Source organism: Anolis sagrei, chromosome 6, assembly GCF_037176765.1.
Source record: "Anolis sagrei isolate rAnoSag1 chromosome 6, rAnoSag1.mat, whole genome shotgun sequence".
Classification (NCBI taxonomy): domain Eukaryota; kingdom Metazoa; phylum Chordata; class Lepidosauria; order Squamata; family Dactyloidae; genus Anolis; species Anolis sagrei.
Window position 1 is genome coordinate 77,119,101 of NC_090026.1, and position 17,565 is coordinate 77,136,665.

Sequence of the window (17,565 nt, forward strand, 5' to 3'; positions counted from 1 at the left end):
ATCTTGGCACAAGAAGTTTTGCAGACTTTGGAATTTACGGGATGGTAGTGGAATATGTCTATTTTCATATACATCATGTAACGAATGACAATTGGGGAGAAAGAGGACTAGGTAAACATCTAATGCTTGTTGGGTTTTCCCCAAGGGGCTCTTGTTCCACCCCTGTCAGAAGGAGAAGGGCACGATCTGGGTCCTGCAGCTTGGCTTACACAAAGTTCCTGTAAAAAGCAAATCAGTGGAGCAAAAAGTAAAAGTATCCATCTCTTGAAAGCTCAAGGAAAGATGGAAAATGCCTGCTGCTTGGCCAGTCCGTTCTACACTCTACTTCTGACCAGCCTATGACCAGGCACAGTTGGGTGGACATCCTTGAAGATGAGGTGGACATGGCATAGATTGATTGAACAGCCAGATTTTTCTAGCATTTGGACTTTGACTGTTCCCTTGCACCTGCTATTTACAGGGGGCACAATGAAATACCATATATTTTCAAGTATAAGCTGACCCGAATATAAGCCGAGGCACCTAATTTTACCAGAAAAAACTGGGGAAATGTATTGACTCAAGTATAAGCCGGGAATGGAAAATGCAGCAGCTACTGGTAAATTTCAAAATAAAAATAGATACCAATAAAATTACATTAATCAGTAGGTTAAATGTTTCTGAATATTTACATAAAACTGTAATTTAAGATAAGACTGTCCAACTCTGATTAAACCATTATTCTTACCTTCTGTAATGTAAATGTACTTTCGTATCCTTCCAATAATAATAAAATAAAATAATAAGTGTAATAAAAATAATAATAGAGTAAAATAATGGAAAAGTAATAACAACAATAATAGAGTAAAATAATAAATGTAATAATAAAAATAATAGAGTAAAGTCATAAATGTAATAATAATAATAATAAATAGAGAAAACGTAATAAATGTAATAATAATAAATAGAGTAAAATAATAAAAATAAAAGTGTTGTTGGAGGAAAGTGCTGAGAGTGTCTTGGACAGCGAGATCCAACCAGTCCATACTTCAAGAAATAAAGCCTCACTGCTCATTGGAGGGAAGAATAGTAGAGGCAAAGATGAAGTACATTGACCACATCATGAGAAGAAAGAAAGCTTAGAGAAGACAATGATGCTGGGGAAAATGGAAGGAAAAAGGAAGAGGGGCCGACGAAGGGCAAGATGGACGGGTGGTATCCTTGAAGTGACTGGATTGACCTTGAGGGAGATGGGGGTGGTGACGGCCAACAGGGAGCTCTGGCGTGGTCTGGTCCATGAAGTCACGAAGAGTCAGAAATGATTGAACGAATGAACAACAACAAAATAAAAGTAATAATAATAATAGAGTAAAATGATGTAAATGTAATAATAATAATAAATAGAGCAAAATAATAAATGTAATAAAAATAATAGTAATAACCTTGTAAACTAATAAATAACTTTGACTCAAGTATAAGCGCGGGGGGGGGGTGTTTCAGCCTAAAAAAGGGCTGAAAAACTCAGCTTATACTCGAGTATATACTGTAATTCATTGTACTTTAATTTATCCCTGCAATAGGAAGAAGGCAGGCAGCAGACAAGAGGAGGAGCCAGGCAGTGGTGATGCCTACCTGCCTCAGTCTTTTCCTAGCCTGGGTTTTGTTTTTGTTTTTTTCCATGGTTTCATGTATCTGCACAAAATCCAGAAACATATCATTTATGGATACAGGCGTTGTGCTATGCTTTTGTGCAGAAAAATAGGGACAGTCACTTTGACTGGAACTTGCAGAGTTCCTTTTTTTAGTTTTTAGGAATACAGTTAGAACCATAATTTTGTGAGAGACAGCAAGGGCCATCCAGTCCAACCTCCTGCTATGCAGGAAAAGCACAAAGTACCCAACGAATGCCATCCAGCCTCTATTGAAAAGCCTCCAAAGAAGGTGCATCCACTACACTCCAAGGTAGTGAGTTCCACAGTTGAACAGCTCTTACTGTCAGGATGTTCTTCCTAAAGTTGAGGTAGAATCTCCTTTCCTGTAATTTGGACCCAATGCCCCAAGTCCCAGTCTCCAGGGCAGCAGAAAACAAGCCGGCTCCCTCTTCCTTATGACACCCTTTCAAATATTTAAACATGGCTATCATGTCTCCTCTCAATCTTCTCTTCTGCAAGCTGAATATCCCCAACTCTGAGCAATTGCTCACAGGTTTCCAGACCTTTGATCATTTTAGCTTCCCTCCTCTGGACACATTCCAGCTTCTCAAGATCCCTCTTGAATTGTGGTGCCCAGAATTTAGCAATTACATCAAGTGATTATTTGTGGTTATTACCAGAATATCTACATGTGGTTTTCTAAAGGTTTTGTTTTTATGTTGTTGTTGTTGTTGTTTTTAACAGTATTAAAGAATGAAGTTCATGACTTGCGAATTGTCCTGAAGTCTGCAGATAAGGAATTGGCTGCTGCAAAAACAAAATATGACACTTTTAGAGGAAATCAAGAGAAGGAAATTGGAGAACTTTCTGTCAGACATATGAATTTACAACTGCAACTTGATAATGTCAGGTATGTTACTATAATGTAAAGAAAGCTTAATTTTCCATGTAGAAATCCACTTGTGGCAAGTTCAGACTCAGTGTATTTTCCATATTTTCCTTCTACTAGAAGTATATTGTAATGTCCTGTGATATCGCATGGTTTGTTTTTTCCTTCATAAAAGTTGCAAACCATTAAATGTTTTTAACAGGATTGGGTGGACGAGTTTCTTATACCATCAGCTTTCAAATATCTTTGATATTTGTTAAAGTTTTCTTGTTTCCAGGCAGACTTAACTATAGCTCTCATAGACTGACACATTAAATAAATGCTTTTTAAAAAAAATCAACTATTTTTTTCTACAACAGTGTAAAAATGTCATGTTTACTTCTTATACTCTCATAACATTAATAATAATAATAACAACAACAGCAACTTTATTCTTGTACCCCACCTCCATCTCCCCAAAGGGACTCGGGGCAGCTTACATATGGCACAAAGTGCCTAAAACAGAGCATAAAATAAACACACAGTACAATAAAGTAAAACATATAGCATATAAAACATCAGTTTAAAACTCAGAACAGCACCCAATAATCTATGGTGACAATTATCATAAGACATGGCCAGACTGTAAACAAGACAAGGGAATAGAATAGTGCAAATTGTAGCTATTATTCCCAGTTTGCTTTGGGATAACATACTTATTTATTTCGTGTGCTTTGGAAAAGAAATATTGCAGTTTAATGAGAATTAAAATGTATATACAGTTTATTCAGTTCTGCTAAAGACAGTGGTCCCAAACACTAGTTTAAGTAGATGGAAGTATAATAAACCACTTATATGAATAGAGTACTAAAACAAAATAAATTTAAGTGTGTGTGTAAATGCTGGATCAAATATTTCTATTTTAAAAAACCCCAGAGATTGTTAAATATATATAAGTATTAACTGAATACTAAAAAATGAATGTAAATGTGTGTATAAATGCAGTTCAAATACTTCTAAAAACAGAGATTGTTAAATATTTATAAGTATTTCCTAATAATGTCCAATAAGCAACATTTCCTTATTAGAAACTCCACCCTGGTGGTGGAGACATCATATCTGTGCTTTTTTCCAAATACAACTTATTAAGAAATAGTTAAAAACTTCAGATTTGGAACAATACACTTTGGAATCCCATTATGTTTAAAAGCTTCAAAAGCACTAACAAAAACACGCTTCTGATATTGTAAAATTCTTTCATTGAAGGCTAGAATATGAAAAGGTCCTTGAAGAAAAAACAAGCCTACAAGATGATTACGAAAACCTCCAGGAAACACTGAAATTTGACACTGACCAACTGACACAGCAGGTTTTTGACAGCAAGCAGGAAAATGAAGCACTGAAAGCTGATATTCAGGTAAGTGAATAATGCTGTATATACCTATAATTTAATTATGCTAAGCCATAACATATAGAATTACAAAAAGAATCCAAAATAATTTGAAGTAGCAGGAAAGGGAAAAAGCATGGAAATTTCACTTAATGTGTTGTCTGAATACACATGTAAATGCATATGCTCCATGCATCATATAAGTCTCTAACTGGTGTAGGTTAGGTACTATATGTAAAAAAAGTAAAGCTCATCCTGCATAATATTGCATAAAAATAGTTCAAAAATGAAAATATTAACTTTTTTTTTCATTTTTTCCAAGTCCTTTTCAAAGAAAAGTTTAAAAAATGCAATTCCATTATCACATGGAGAAAAAAAATATTTAACACAGGTTATTCATATATTTACAAGCCAACATTACATGGTGCCAGTTATTTACCACCACGGTTAGAGGATTGCATCTTGATTGAGTCTGAATTGATGTTTCTATATGTGCATGTATTTTATTTTAGTGTTTTTGATATTGTGTTCGCTTTTATGTTTGTTTTAAGGCACTTTGTGCTGTCTGTAAGCCACCCTGAGTCCCTTGGGGGAGATGGTGGTGGGATATAAGAATAAACTTGTTGTTGTTATTGTTATTATTATGACAGCATCATTTTTTCCAAATAAAATCTCTTGCTGCTCCTACTGTCCCTAATAGAACAGGGAAGGATGCCTTGAAGCTTAACCACATTTTTCAGACTCTTAGCACTGAAACATCCCATTTCTGGTATTCAAATTTTAATTGCAACGAGCTGTTTGATTTCCACATGCTGATTCAGAAAATGGAAAGCCTTGTTGCATATGCTAAACATTTTAAAATCTATTATGTTTTAGAGTTTGATGGCACTGTTAGAAAGTGAAAAAGAACATAATCAGAAATTATCAATGCAGTTGCAAGAAGATAAACAGAATACTTCCAGGTGAGTTGCTTATGTGAACTCTTGAATTCTATTTTGGAAGTTGTATCGCTTAAAAAGTTGATTTAAATCTTTATGAGATCTCTTCTATGGAGTAAACCATTGCAATATGTACTAAAAATGAACAATATACCTAGTTACAATATTCAATAGATTTCATTTTCATTTAAATTATAGGTGTTATATTTAAGTTGATCTTTTCTGTTGGGTTATTCTGGGTTATTACATTTGTACTTACTGTTATTGAGGCATTGGATATTTGCCTTTTGTTTGTTAGAATCCGCCCAGAGTCCCCCGAGGAGATAGGGCGGAATATAAATAAAGTTTATTATTATTGTTATTATGTTTGCCACTTTATTATCTGTGTCCCATTTTTCTCTATATTAATGAATTTAAGGTATTTTGTAATATTGCATATTCCAGATTGAATATTTAGCTCTTGAATGAAGTATTAATAGCCAGCACTACAAATAGTTTAAGACCATTATTAAGAAAAATATCTTCAGTATAAGGAGATCAGAAGTATACAACACTTCTAAAGAAAGAGACAATAGGGCTTTATAGTGCTGAAACTATTGGACAGCTCAAAGCCTTATTGGCTTATTGCAGTTTCTGATCAATTTGCAATGAGAACTAGATTTAAAGTGAAGTATTTCCAGTTTGTGAAACATATAGAGAAAGATGCCAGATTCCATATCTGCTGTCCAGGCCCTCCATCTGGTATCTCTCTTGAGAAGGAGGTGGAAGAAGCCCTGCAAGGAGCAATGGAGAGCTGTTGCCTCACACTCCTAGCACACAAGCTTCATCCTTCTGTCTTCTTCCTGTTGCTGCTTCCAAAAAGAGAGGCTCATGCCTTTGCTGCTGCTGTCCCCAATCCTCTCCCTTCAAGACAAACCTGGCAACACTGGGACAATGGCAGTGACCAAGGCTAGTGGATAAGCTGTGCTCATTGGCTGTGCTGAACCAGCAGTTGTGCGAAAGGGTCCAGCTTGGGGAGGTGAACGTCTTACAATTAGTAGTGTCTAGCAATCGAAATACAGTATTAAATGATCTAATTCTGGGTTTCACCATATCATAGAATTTCTTTCTAGCTCTCTAGATGTGGGCCTCCAACTCCCAGAAGCCCTAGCCAGCTTGTCCAATAGCCAGGAATTCTGGGAGCTGAAGTCCAAAACATCTGGGAGAACATATATTTGACATCACTCATCTAAGGGGTATCCTCTAGGAGTTTGTTAAGAATTCCAACGCCACTCTGTGATAACTCATGGGGGGAGTCACCAAGGAATCACCTGAAGGACCTAGTAAATTCCTGGAGATACCGTTTCCCTTTCCCCCAACACAAGTAAAAGCACAGATGTGCATTCTGTTCTTATGGTGGTGTTACTGTATTACAAGCTTCCTGCTGCGTGAAACTGAAATATGTAGCTGGAATCCAATGGGTGTATGAAGCCAGTGGTTGCAGTTCGCACAAGACACAGAGCAGTGGCAAAGGAAGACAGACAAAGTCTCCCAGCCCCCAAGTAACTTGTTTCTTTTTCAAAGCCACTGTGTCTGGAACATTTTTCCTTTTCTACCACCATTTAGGACTGCATAGTGCATCTACAAGATTCGAGCATATATTATTGAGTATCCCGGTTTTTCCTATATTCTGCTTAAGGAAATGGAAACCAAACATTTAATGGTAGTTTTAACACAATGCGGATCTTGCTGCTGTAATTGTAATTGCTGATATCCAATTATTTGATTGCATTTTATTATTTTAGATGATCAGTGCAAAAGCTAATGAAATGTAAATCATATTTCCAAACTTTATACGGAGAGTTTAAAAACTTTTACGGCTTTTTATGAGATAAATCAAGGACCACTTTTATGCGTTACTCTAGTGGTGCACCAGAACAAAACCAGCATGACATTAAATCAGCTAAAGTTTTATTTGTTGAACTTCTTTGGAACATCATTAGAAATATAAATTTCACCATTCTCATTTCACAAAGCTTCTCTATGTTAAAGGTCTACCACAAGAGGGAGTAAGCATTAAATAAATTGAGACCCAATTATTAGGAAGAGTCTAGTCTGAAGCATGGCTGTTATTAAAAGGAAATCTATATATATAATAAAGAAGAGTGTTTGTTTGTATGGGAAGGACAGAGGAATTGTGGAGGGCGGAAGTGTATGTGCCAGCGTTCTGATTGGCTGCCACTGTGGTGCTATTTGCATATGGTCTCTGATTGGCCAGCTTCAATAGGAGCCCCTGGTGGAGAAGAGGGTTCATGGCAGAAACGGGGCATGACAGAAGGAAATTTGCATATGGTCTCTGATTGGCCAGCCTCATTTCCAACATTCCGAGATGAGAAAGAGAGGAAAGGAAAGGCCGGGGGCTGGGTCAGAACACTACCAATATAGACGAAACTTGGCACACAGAGCCCCCATCACCCACTCTACATCCTACTGCAGTTTGGAGGAGCATGAACCATGGATGATGGGACTTGCAGTACCTTCACTCACATTCTGAGACCGCTGCTAACCTTATCCAATGACTGATCAGGACCAAACTTCGCACATAGACCTCTCATGACCCACTTTACGTCCTGGTGTTGTTTGGAAAAATTTGGAGATGGATGATGGGACTTGCAGTACCTTTGCTCACTTTCTGAGACCACTGAGACCCTCACCAATGACTAATCAAGACCAAACTTGGCACATGGAGCTCCAATGACCCACTCTACATCCTGCTGCAGTTTGGAGGAGGACAGACCATGGATGATGGGACTTCAAGTACCTCCACACCCTTCCAAAGAATGCTGCAACCCTCTTCTAATGACCAATCAAGACCACACTTGGCACACAGAGCCCCCATGATCCTGCTGCAGTTTGAAAGGGGATGGACTTTGGATGATGGGACTTGCAGTACCTTCACTCACTTACTGACACCACTGCCACCCTCACCTAATGACTGAAAAAGACCAAACTTGGCACACAGAGCCCCCATGACCCACTCTATATCCTGCTGCTGTTTGTAGGAGGATGGCCCATGGATGATGGGACTTCAAGTACCTTTACTCACTTCCTGAAAATAATGCAGCCGTTATCCAAAGTCCAATAAAGACCAAACTTGGCATACAGAACCACCATTACCCACTTTCTCTAATAACCCGGGCAACGCCGGGTCCCCAAGCTAGTATATAATAAAGAAGAGTGTTTGTATGGGAAGGACAGAGGTGCGGAGGGCGGAAGGGGTATGTGCCAGCATTCTGATTGGCTGCCGCTGTGGTGCTATTTGCATATGGTCTCTGATTGGGCAGCTTCAATAGGAGCCCCTGGTGGAGAAGAGGGTTCATGGCAGAAACGGGGCATGACAGAAGGAAATTTGCATATGGTCTCTGATTGGCCAGCCTCAAATCCAACATTCCGAGATGACAAAGAGAGGAAAGGAAAGGCCAAAGGGGGCGGGGTCAGAACACTCCCAATACAGACCGAAATAGGCACACAGAGCCCCCATCACCCACTCTACATCCTACTGCAGTTTGGAGGAGTATGAACCATGGATGATGGGTTTCAGTACCACCACTCACATTCTGAGACCGCTGTTAACCTTATCCAATGACTGATCAGGACCAAACTTCGCACATAGACCTCTCATGACCCACTTTACGTCCTGGTGTGGTTTGACCGGGGATGGACCGTGGATTATGGGACTTGCAGTACAATTGCTCAATTCTTCAGACTACTACAACCCTCATCCAATTACCAATAAATGCCAAACTTGGCACACTGAGTCTCCATGACGCACTCTACATCCAGGTACAGTTTGAAGGAGGATGCACCATGGACGATGGGACTTGCAATACCTGCACTCCCTTCCTAAGACCATAACTGCCAACAATGATGGATCAGGACCACAATTTACACAGAGAGCCCGCATAACTCACTCTACATCTTGGTGCGGTTTGGAAGAATTTGACAATGGATGATGGGACTTGCAGTCACTTCACTCACTTCCTGAGACCACTGAGACCCTCGCCAATGACTCATCAAGACTAAACTTGGCACATGGAGCTTCAATGACCCACTCTACATCCTGGAGCAGTTTGGAGGACAACAGACCATGGATGATGGGACTTCAAGTACCTCCACTACCCAAGACTGCTGCAAAACTCATCTAATGACCAATCAAGACCAAAGTTGGCACACAGAGCCCCCATGACCCACTCTACATCCTGCTGCAGTTTTGGAGAAGGGTGGACCATGGATGATGGAACGTCCAGTACCTTCACTCACATTCTGAGACCTCTGCAAACCTCATCCAATGACGGATCAACACCAAACTTGGCACATAGACCTCTCATGACCCACTTTACGTCCTGGTGTTATTTGGAAATCTTTGGAGCTGGATGATGGGACTTGCAGTACCTTTGCTCACTTCCTGAGACCACTGAGACCCTCGCCAATGACTAATCAAGACTAAACTTGGCACATGGAGCTCCAATGACCCACTCTACATCCTGCTGCAGTTTGGAGGAGGACAGACCATGGATGATGGGACTTCAAGTACCTCCACTCCCTTCCAAAGATTGCTGCAACCCTCTTCTAATGACCAATCAAGACCACACTTGGCACACAGAGCCCCCATGATCCACTCTACATCCTGCTGCAATTTGAAAGGGAATGGACTTTGGATGATGGGACTTGCAGTACACTTACTGACACCACTGCCACCCTCATCTAATGACTGATAAAGACCAAACTTGGCACACAGAGCCCCCATAACTCACTCTATATCCTGCTGCTGTTTGTAGGAGGATGGGCCATGGATGATGGGACTTCAAGTACCTTCACTCACTTCCTGAAAATAATGCAGCCGTTATCCAAAGACCAATAAAGACCAAACTTGGCATACAGAACCACCATTACCCACTTTCTCTAATAACCCGGGCAACGCCGGGTCCCCAAGCTAGTGTAATATAAGAAAAACAGCAGTGTTTATTCCTTTTTAGCTTGTTATTCATGATAAATACATCTGAAAGAGATTACATCTTTTCTCTTTTAGGGAGCACCTGAAAGATCTTCAAATCTTGGAGCTAGAGAAACAGTCCTCTGAAATGATGTCAAGATGTGAGGAGCAGGTACAGCAGTGGATTATTACAGTTCAAATATTCTGAGTTTAGAGGTGTTTTCTTTAGACAAAATCAAGCAGTGAACTTTTACCAATGGAGCTATACAGCAGAACAAGGAAGAATGAACCCCCAGAAAATCCAATTCCGGAGTATGGTGGAACTCTCCAGAGTTATTTTTAAGCTTTGCAGCAGGTTTTTGGAGAGAGTGGAGAGGACCTTTTTAATTTTAGTAGGGAATAAAAATAGTAGGGATGTCCTTTTAATGGAATATTGCATTGAACCCTAGCTGTGCCAAACTAAGGAGTTTTTATTATTTGCCATCATATTTCAATCTCATATTATTGAACTTAATCCAATCTTCTCATAGGAAGCAAAGATGCTGAAACTGGAACAAAGCTTAGCTGCTGCTGAAGAATGCATTGCTTCCCTGCAGAAAACAAATGCTGCTGAAAAGGTAAGTGTCTTATTTATGTATCTGTATAATACAGCACTCATGCACATAAAGTAAAGCCTTAGGTTTGCATTCTCCTTTCTGCATATCCAGTAGCTGTTAAATGTAGCTCAAGTTTTCCCCAATTTATGGATTATGCTTAATTTTTGAACATACTAGATGTTATTAAACTGCATGATTCCTGTGTCAAGATAAACTTGATCTGAAGCAGAATTGAACTATGTCTGAGTAAAACATTTACTCTCAAAGTCCATTGGATCCTTGCAGAGAGTGTGCTTTTGTGCATGTTTTGTACATTCAGAGAATAATAATAACTTTATTTCTTACCTGCCTCTCCTCATGGCTCGAGGCGAGTTACAAAACAATTAAAATACGTAAGCATACAAAAACACTACAAATACACACACTAAATCGTACTTCCACAAAATTTACACACAAAAATGTATCTCTACAAAATACATACTAAAACATAAAAAACAGAAACAAAGGACACTTAAAGACTGTCTAGGTAGACCTGCCGGAAGAGATAGGTCTTTACATGGTTTTTAAATTCCGACAGCTTATTTAACTGTCAGGGTTCTTCTGGCAAGACGGTGCACATTCCTGGGATGGTCAATGAAAAGGTCCTCTGAGTGATGATTGCCAGTTGGGTTCTATCAGGCTAGAGTAGACACCCCCAGAAGACCAAAGTGTGTGGGGAGGATTTTATGGGAGAAGGCAATAATTTAGGTAACCTGGACCCAAACTATGTAAGCCTTTAAAAGTCAAAACCAATGCCTTGCATCTTGCCTGAAAGTTAATTGGCAGCCAATGGAGTGACTTTAGGATAAATGTGATGTGCTCACTCTTAGATGTTCCTGTAACCAATCTGGCTGTTGTATTTAGAACCAGTTGGAGTTTCTGAACTTGATACAAAGGTAGCCCAATATAAAGCACATTGCAGAAGTCCAACCTTGAGGTTACCAGTGCATGCACTACCATCTTCAGGTCCTCCAAATCTAGGAAGGGGCGCAGTTGGTCTATCAGTTGAAGCCGATAGTAACCACTCCTGACCGTTGCATCTACCGTGGCTGACATTTGGAGAGATGGAACCAGAAGTACTCTCAAGCTGTGAGCACAGTCTTTAAGGGGGGGGGGGGGGTGTAACCATCCAGAACTGGTTGACACCTCTATCCCCAGATGAGGACCCTGATGATAAGCACCTCTGTTTTGTCTGGATTCAATTTAATTTTTTCCCTCATACAGCCCATTACCTTCTCCAGGCATTCATTCAGAGGAGACACGCTATTCTTGGCTGAAGCTGTTTTTGAAGACATGGAGAAATATATTTGGGTGTCATCAGAATACTGGTAACACCCTGCCCCATGTTTACGGATGATCTCTCCCAGTGTCTTCATTTAACTCTTAAAGAGCATTGGGAATACAATGACACCTTGTGGGGCACCACATAACAGCAGCTATCCTTAAGCATCACAATCCTGAACCAGTCTGAGAGGTACAACCGGAACCATTTCAGCACAGTGCCGTTGATTTCCAGCCCCTCCAGAGAGATACCATGGTCGATGGTATCAAAGGCCGCTGAGACATCTAGAAGCACAATGTGTCAGATGGGGGGACATGCCAATTGGAAATGTGTTATAATGCATTTTAAACGATAAAACCAACAGAAAAGATATTTGTAATGGAGGCAAAAAATGTTTGCTGTCATTTCGAAGTTAGAGAATGCTGGGAGCAGAATTACACTAATTTCATTAAGAGGAAAGTGAAAATATTTTGGCAGTGGCATGACTAGTTTGCAAAGATACTTACAATGCCCCATGAGTGCTGAAGTAAAGAAATGCTAAAAAGATCAAATGACATTGCATTTTTGCAGTACAGAATTATGTGACTTAACAAATCAAGATTAATGTAGTCTTTCGCTTTTAGGATGTTGTATCAGACCTGATGAGTCAGATTACGGAGATGAGAACGTCTGTTTGTCAGAAGATGGAATGCATAGAAGTACTCACAAGTGAGCTGGAAGACCTAAAAGTATGTTCTGTTTTTACCTAGATGATACCAAGAGCTATATAGCACCGGGACTGTGGCGCAGCTGGCTGAGTTTCAGCTGCATTAAGATCACTTCTGACCAAAAGGTCATGAGTTTGTAGCCAGCCCAGGTCGTAGTGAGCTTCCGACCAATTGTGTAGCTTATCGTGAACCTTTGCAACCCGAAAGACAGTTGCATCTGTCAAGTAGGAAAATTAAGTACCCCCTATGTGTGGGGAGGCCAATTTAACTAATTTACGAGGCCATTAAAAAGACTCCAGCAAAGCATGCAGGGAATGTGGAAGTACTTCATCAGTGTCGCAGATGGACAATGAAAGCGACAGCTCCCCTGGCAGCCAGAAAAGTTATATAGCCTCTGACTGTCTTTCTATATGTGTTGTGTGTCTTTGGCATTGAATGCTTGCCATATATGTGTACATTGTAATCCGCCCTGAGTCCCCTGCAGGGTGAGAAGGGCGGAATATAAATACTGTAAATAAATATATGTCAAAAGTATAATAGCATTCTTACATACTTTCAATACATGTATTGAATGTTTCTGATTACCTGGGCTGCTTAATGTTTCTGCTCAATGACCCTCTGCTTAAAAAGTTCTACCTGGGGCCTATATACTCAATCCACACATTTTTATCAAAAAAAATCACGCACCAAAAACTGGGTTGAATTATCCACAATTCAATATGAGTACTGTGCCTTAACTCTTATTTTTAAAAGGACCCATTTCCTTCTCTAAGTAGGGAGGGAAAAGATGAGTGCTCACCAGTCTTGGGAGAACCTAAAAGAAACACCAACCCATTTACTCTCTCTACTGCGGCCTTGTTGAATGTCTAAGTTGGGAAACAGTGGCAGCAGTGGCCCACTGAGGTGGCATTGATGTTTTCCCCTATCCTCAGAATGACCTTTGACTTATCCAGGGGTCATCAAAATCTATAATTTTTTCCCCAAAACCTGCCCTCGACTTATGCTTGAGGTTGATTTATACATGAGTATACGCAGTATCTCGGTTTTCAAAGTAAAAAAATTGAATGCCATCTTAATGATATGTGTTGGAATGTATTTCATCTACTAACGAGAGAGCCCTAATAAATGAGTGGATTTTTCTTTAATCATCTACATCCTTTCTTTCTCAGCATAAGTACACTTCTGCTTTGGTTGCAAAGGAAGAAAGCAAAACAATTCTAGAAGACCAAACGAAACAAATTGAAGGTTTAAGAGAGGCCTTGGAGAGAGCACAAGCAGCTGACAGCATTGAGGCAAGCGCTTCTTATGGTTTCTTATTTTATACATACTTTTTAAAGTATGGTTCCTAAACTGAAACATTTTTGAACAGTAAAGTTGTTTCTGGGTAGACATTTATTAGATTGAGCTGCTCATTATTTTCAAAATATTGTTTTAAAATATTATTTAATGTGTAACACGAATAATATGCTTAAACTTTATTTTGAAAGCTTGTTGGAACTAACCTTGTTCATCTTAACAAACACTCCACTAGGCCTTATCATATACATTAGTATATGTTTCTTTCTTTACTACTAAGTGATATCTAGGAATGGTTATTACACTTGATTAAATGCTACTCAAGGTGGCCAGTTGCAACATTCGCACTTGCCTGAAGCAGGCAAGAGTTCTCTCTCCCTCCCTGGATGTTCCACAGATATATAAACCTCACTTGCCTAGTTTCCAACTGACCTCACAACCTCTGAGGATGCCTGCCATAGATGTGGGCTAAACGTCAGGAGAGAATACTACCGGAACATGGCAGTACAGCCCGGAAAACACAACAGCATACACTCATATGCTTCGGAAGCAGGTTTTGAAAATGATTTCTTGCTTTTCAACAAAAGGAGCACCTTTTCTGATTGACCAGTGTCCTTAGTTGGGGAATATCTTATTTATATTTTGACTGAATTGAAAAATATTCTAGCATTCTCAACTTTTTTTCTCTTGCTAGTAGCAAGTAACTTCCACTTCTTAAAAAATCTGAAAGTATAGGCTTCTGCTGCAGATAAGCTGTCTACCCCATGGAAGAGTGATGTGAATACACTTTGCTCTGTTGACAGCTTATCTATATGGAAGGCCTTCCCGTACTAATGCCAGAGTGGGACCCCACTTTCAGTCCCGTTTTCTTCATTCGGCACCTGTATTTTAAATGTTTTTGTTGCATAGAGAGTCCAATGTGCAAGCTTCTGCTTGTGTGTAGGTCACCTACATTGAAATATCTGGACTGCATGAAGCCACAGCATGTTGTTACCTGCTTATGTCCTGTGCTTTTTGAGTAAATGAAAGTCCTCAATGTACAGACCAGGTATTGGCAAACTTCGGCCCTCCAGGAGATTTGGACTTCAACTCCCACAATTCCTAACAGCCGGTCCAAAACACCTGGAAGGCTGAAGTTTTCCCATGCCTGGGAAAGACTGTAAGGCTGAGATTAAAACAAAATAGCCAGGGTTTGTTTTTTGAACAGTTGTGCTAAAATATCTTCTTGTTTAAGCTGGCATGAAATGTTCTATGTTTTCTAGGCATAGTAGTAACTTATAGTTTTGATTTGCATTTTTAATTTTGTCTCAAAGTGCAATTCCTTTGTGCCTTCCACCTTGATGTATGTGGTTCAAACTGTATGCCACAGAAATAGTAAAGAGCCACACCAATAACATACGAGGGGTATTTTTTAAGTAAGGTCCGTTTTGTTGTAGACACTAGTAGTTCGCGCGCATACCGCAACGCGTGCATCATGTACCGGCATGCCTCGGGAACAACTGTGCTCAGTTTCCGCTCTATAGCTAACCTGTACGGTTCTGTTCTGTGCTTTAAAAATGTTTAAGACTATCAACTCACCCGCCGCATGTGAAGTTCGCTCAGTGATACGGTTTTTGTCAGCAAGGAACCTGCCTGCTGCAGAAATTCATTGACAGATTTGTGAAGTGTACGGTGATACTGTTATGAGTGAAAGCAAAGTGTGTAAGTGGGTACGACAATTCAAAGATGGCCGTGACAACGTCCATGATGAGGACTGCTCCGGTCGCCCTTCTTTGATTACAGATGATTTGGTTAGCGGAGCAGGCGGCAAGTTTTTATGAAGAGGATATTTAAAAATTGGTTCAGAAGTATGCTAAGTGTTTGAACAAACTTGGCAACTATGTCAAAAAATAGAGTGAAGTATGTAGTTTCTGAAAATAAATTTACTTTTTTGAAATAAACTTTCGTTGTGTACTTATGTTCCAACGGACCTTACTTAAAAAATACCCCTCGTACTTTAGACTCAGATCATTTTGCGGTCAGATGCCATGCATGCATTTTAAATGCTGGATATCTATTAGAATTGTTTTAAAGGGAGTTGGGGAAAATGGGCCAGTGCAGCGTTAAGTGCTATCACAGGTAGAGCCAGTCATTATGTTGATGATGCTATTTTTCTTTATTCACACAGAAAGAGATTCTTTCTGAGGAACTGCTTCATACCACCGAGCAGCTAAGCAGGTTAACAGAAGCTTCTAAAAATCATGCAGCACTTCTTCAGTCTGCACAAGAAGATATAATTAGAAAAGAAATATTAATTCAAGAACTTCAGGAGCAGGTAAATATGAGCATTAATGTCATTAAGTGGTGGGAGTGAAATGAAAGATGCATTTAATAATCTAATCTGGTCCAGCTAGTGGGGGAGGGGAGTAATGAAAGTGTTCATATAGCATAATGGAGACCAGTTTTGGCCTCATCCATTCCTTGCTTTTCCTTAGTTCAACTGCTGCTGATCAGAAGCTTTTGATTAAATTTTTATGTTGGGTCATTTCTGCATCTGAACATATTGTGATTACTTCAATACAATTGGAGGAGGGTACTTCAGATTGGTTTTAACATTTTGTTTTCAGACTTCTGAGGTAGTAATCGATCCTTTTCTCAGCCATGACAAGTAGCAAAATAATACTTTCTTGTAACATGTGGTTTGGTTTATTTCTTACTGCATTGGGTTTTGTAATACTTTTTCTTGCATAGGCTTTGTAAATATGTGCTTCTTCAATGTGCTTCAATGTGTGCTTCTTCAAATGTTACAAAAATGTGAAGCAGATATGAAGGGAAACAATTAACCTGATAAACAATTTTATCCAAATGCAAATGTTTGCACACTCTATCCACATATTGTTTCTTGGTTTGTTTGTTAGCTTTATTTACTGTATATACTCAAGTATATACAGTCCTTTTTAGGCTGAAAAGCCCCCCTTGGCTCAAACTTGATTCAAAGTTATTTATTATTTTATTCTGATATTATTATTTTTATTCCATTTATTATTTTACTCTTTTTATTATTATATTTATTATTTTACTCTATTATTACTGTTATCACATTTTCATTATTTTACTCCTATAATTTTATTACAGTTATTATTTTACTGTCTTTATTATTATTAGAAGGATATGTAAGCACATTTACATTGAAGAAAGTTAAAATAATGGTTTGATCAGAGTTGGATAGTCTTATCTTAAATTACAGTTTTATGTAAATATTCAAAAACATTTAACCTACTGATGCCTCAATTAATGTATATTATTGGTATCTATTTTTATTTTGAAATTTACCAGTAGCCTCTGCATTTCCCACCCTCAGCTTATACTCGAGTCAATACGTTTTCCCAGTTTTTTGTGGTAAAATTAGGTGCCTCGGCTTATATTCGGGTCGGCTTATACTCGAGTATATACAGTATACCCTGCTTTCTCAAGACAACTAACAACTATACAATCTGATCACAGTTCAAAACACACACACACACACACACACAAAATTAAATAGTACTGAGTGGATATAAAGTTAACGTACAGTTAAGATAAAATAAATACAATTCAAATTACGTTTAAAGCTCACAGCCTAACAGTGTAAATCACAGTGTAACCATCGAACCTTAGCTAGGTTCTTGTAAATACCTTTGCAAAAGTGTGTTGCCTTTTTAACCTGTTTGTATTTTATGTAGCTGAGCAAAAAGACAGAAGAACTGGAACACAGGAGGATTGAATATGAATCTAAAATTCACCAGTTAGACTGTGTTATGGATTCTTCTGCTGAAGCACTTCCACAGGTATAACATTTCTTAGGAACTTCTCCATTGTTTTATGAAA

At 39.0% G+C, this 17,565-nt stretch overlaps 1 protein-coding gene across 1 annotated transcript in view; it reads left to right on the forward strand.

Annotated features, from left to right (window-relative positions):
* The window catches only part of KIF15 (kinesin family member 15), a 53,474-nt gene that overhangs the window by 24,876 nt on the left and 11,033 nt on the right, over window positions 1-17,565 (forward strand). Inside the window, exons 20-28 of the mRNA XM_060781772.2 lie at window positions 2,376-2,541; window positions 3,766-3,916; window positions 4,766-4,851; window positions 9,896-9,971; window positions 10,330-10,416; window positions 12,340-12,444; window positions 13,593-13,715; window positions 15,887-16,033; window positions 17,421-17,525. Of these exons, the coding sequence (XP_060637755.2) occupies window positions 2,376-2,541; window positions 3,766-3,916; window positions 4,766-4,851; window positions 9,896-9,971; window positions 10,330-10,416; window positions 12,340-12,444; window positions 13,593-13,715; window positions 15,887-16,033; window positions 17,421-17,525 (1,046 nt within the window). The remainder of the gene's footprint in view (window positions 1-2,375; window positions 2,542-3,765; window positions 3,917-4,765; window positions 4,852-9,895; window positions 9,972-10,329; window positions 10,417-12,339; window positions 12,445-13,592; window positions 13,716-15,886; window positions 16,034-17,420; window positions 17,526-17,565) is intronic.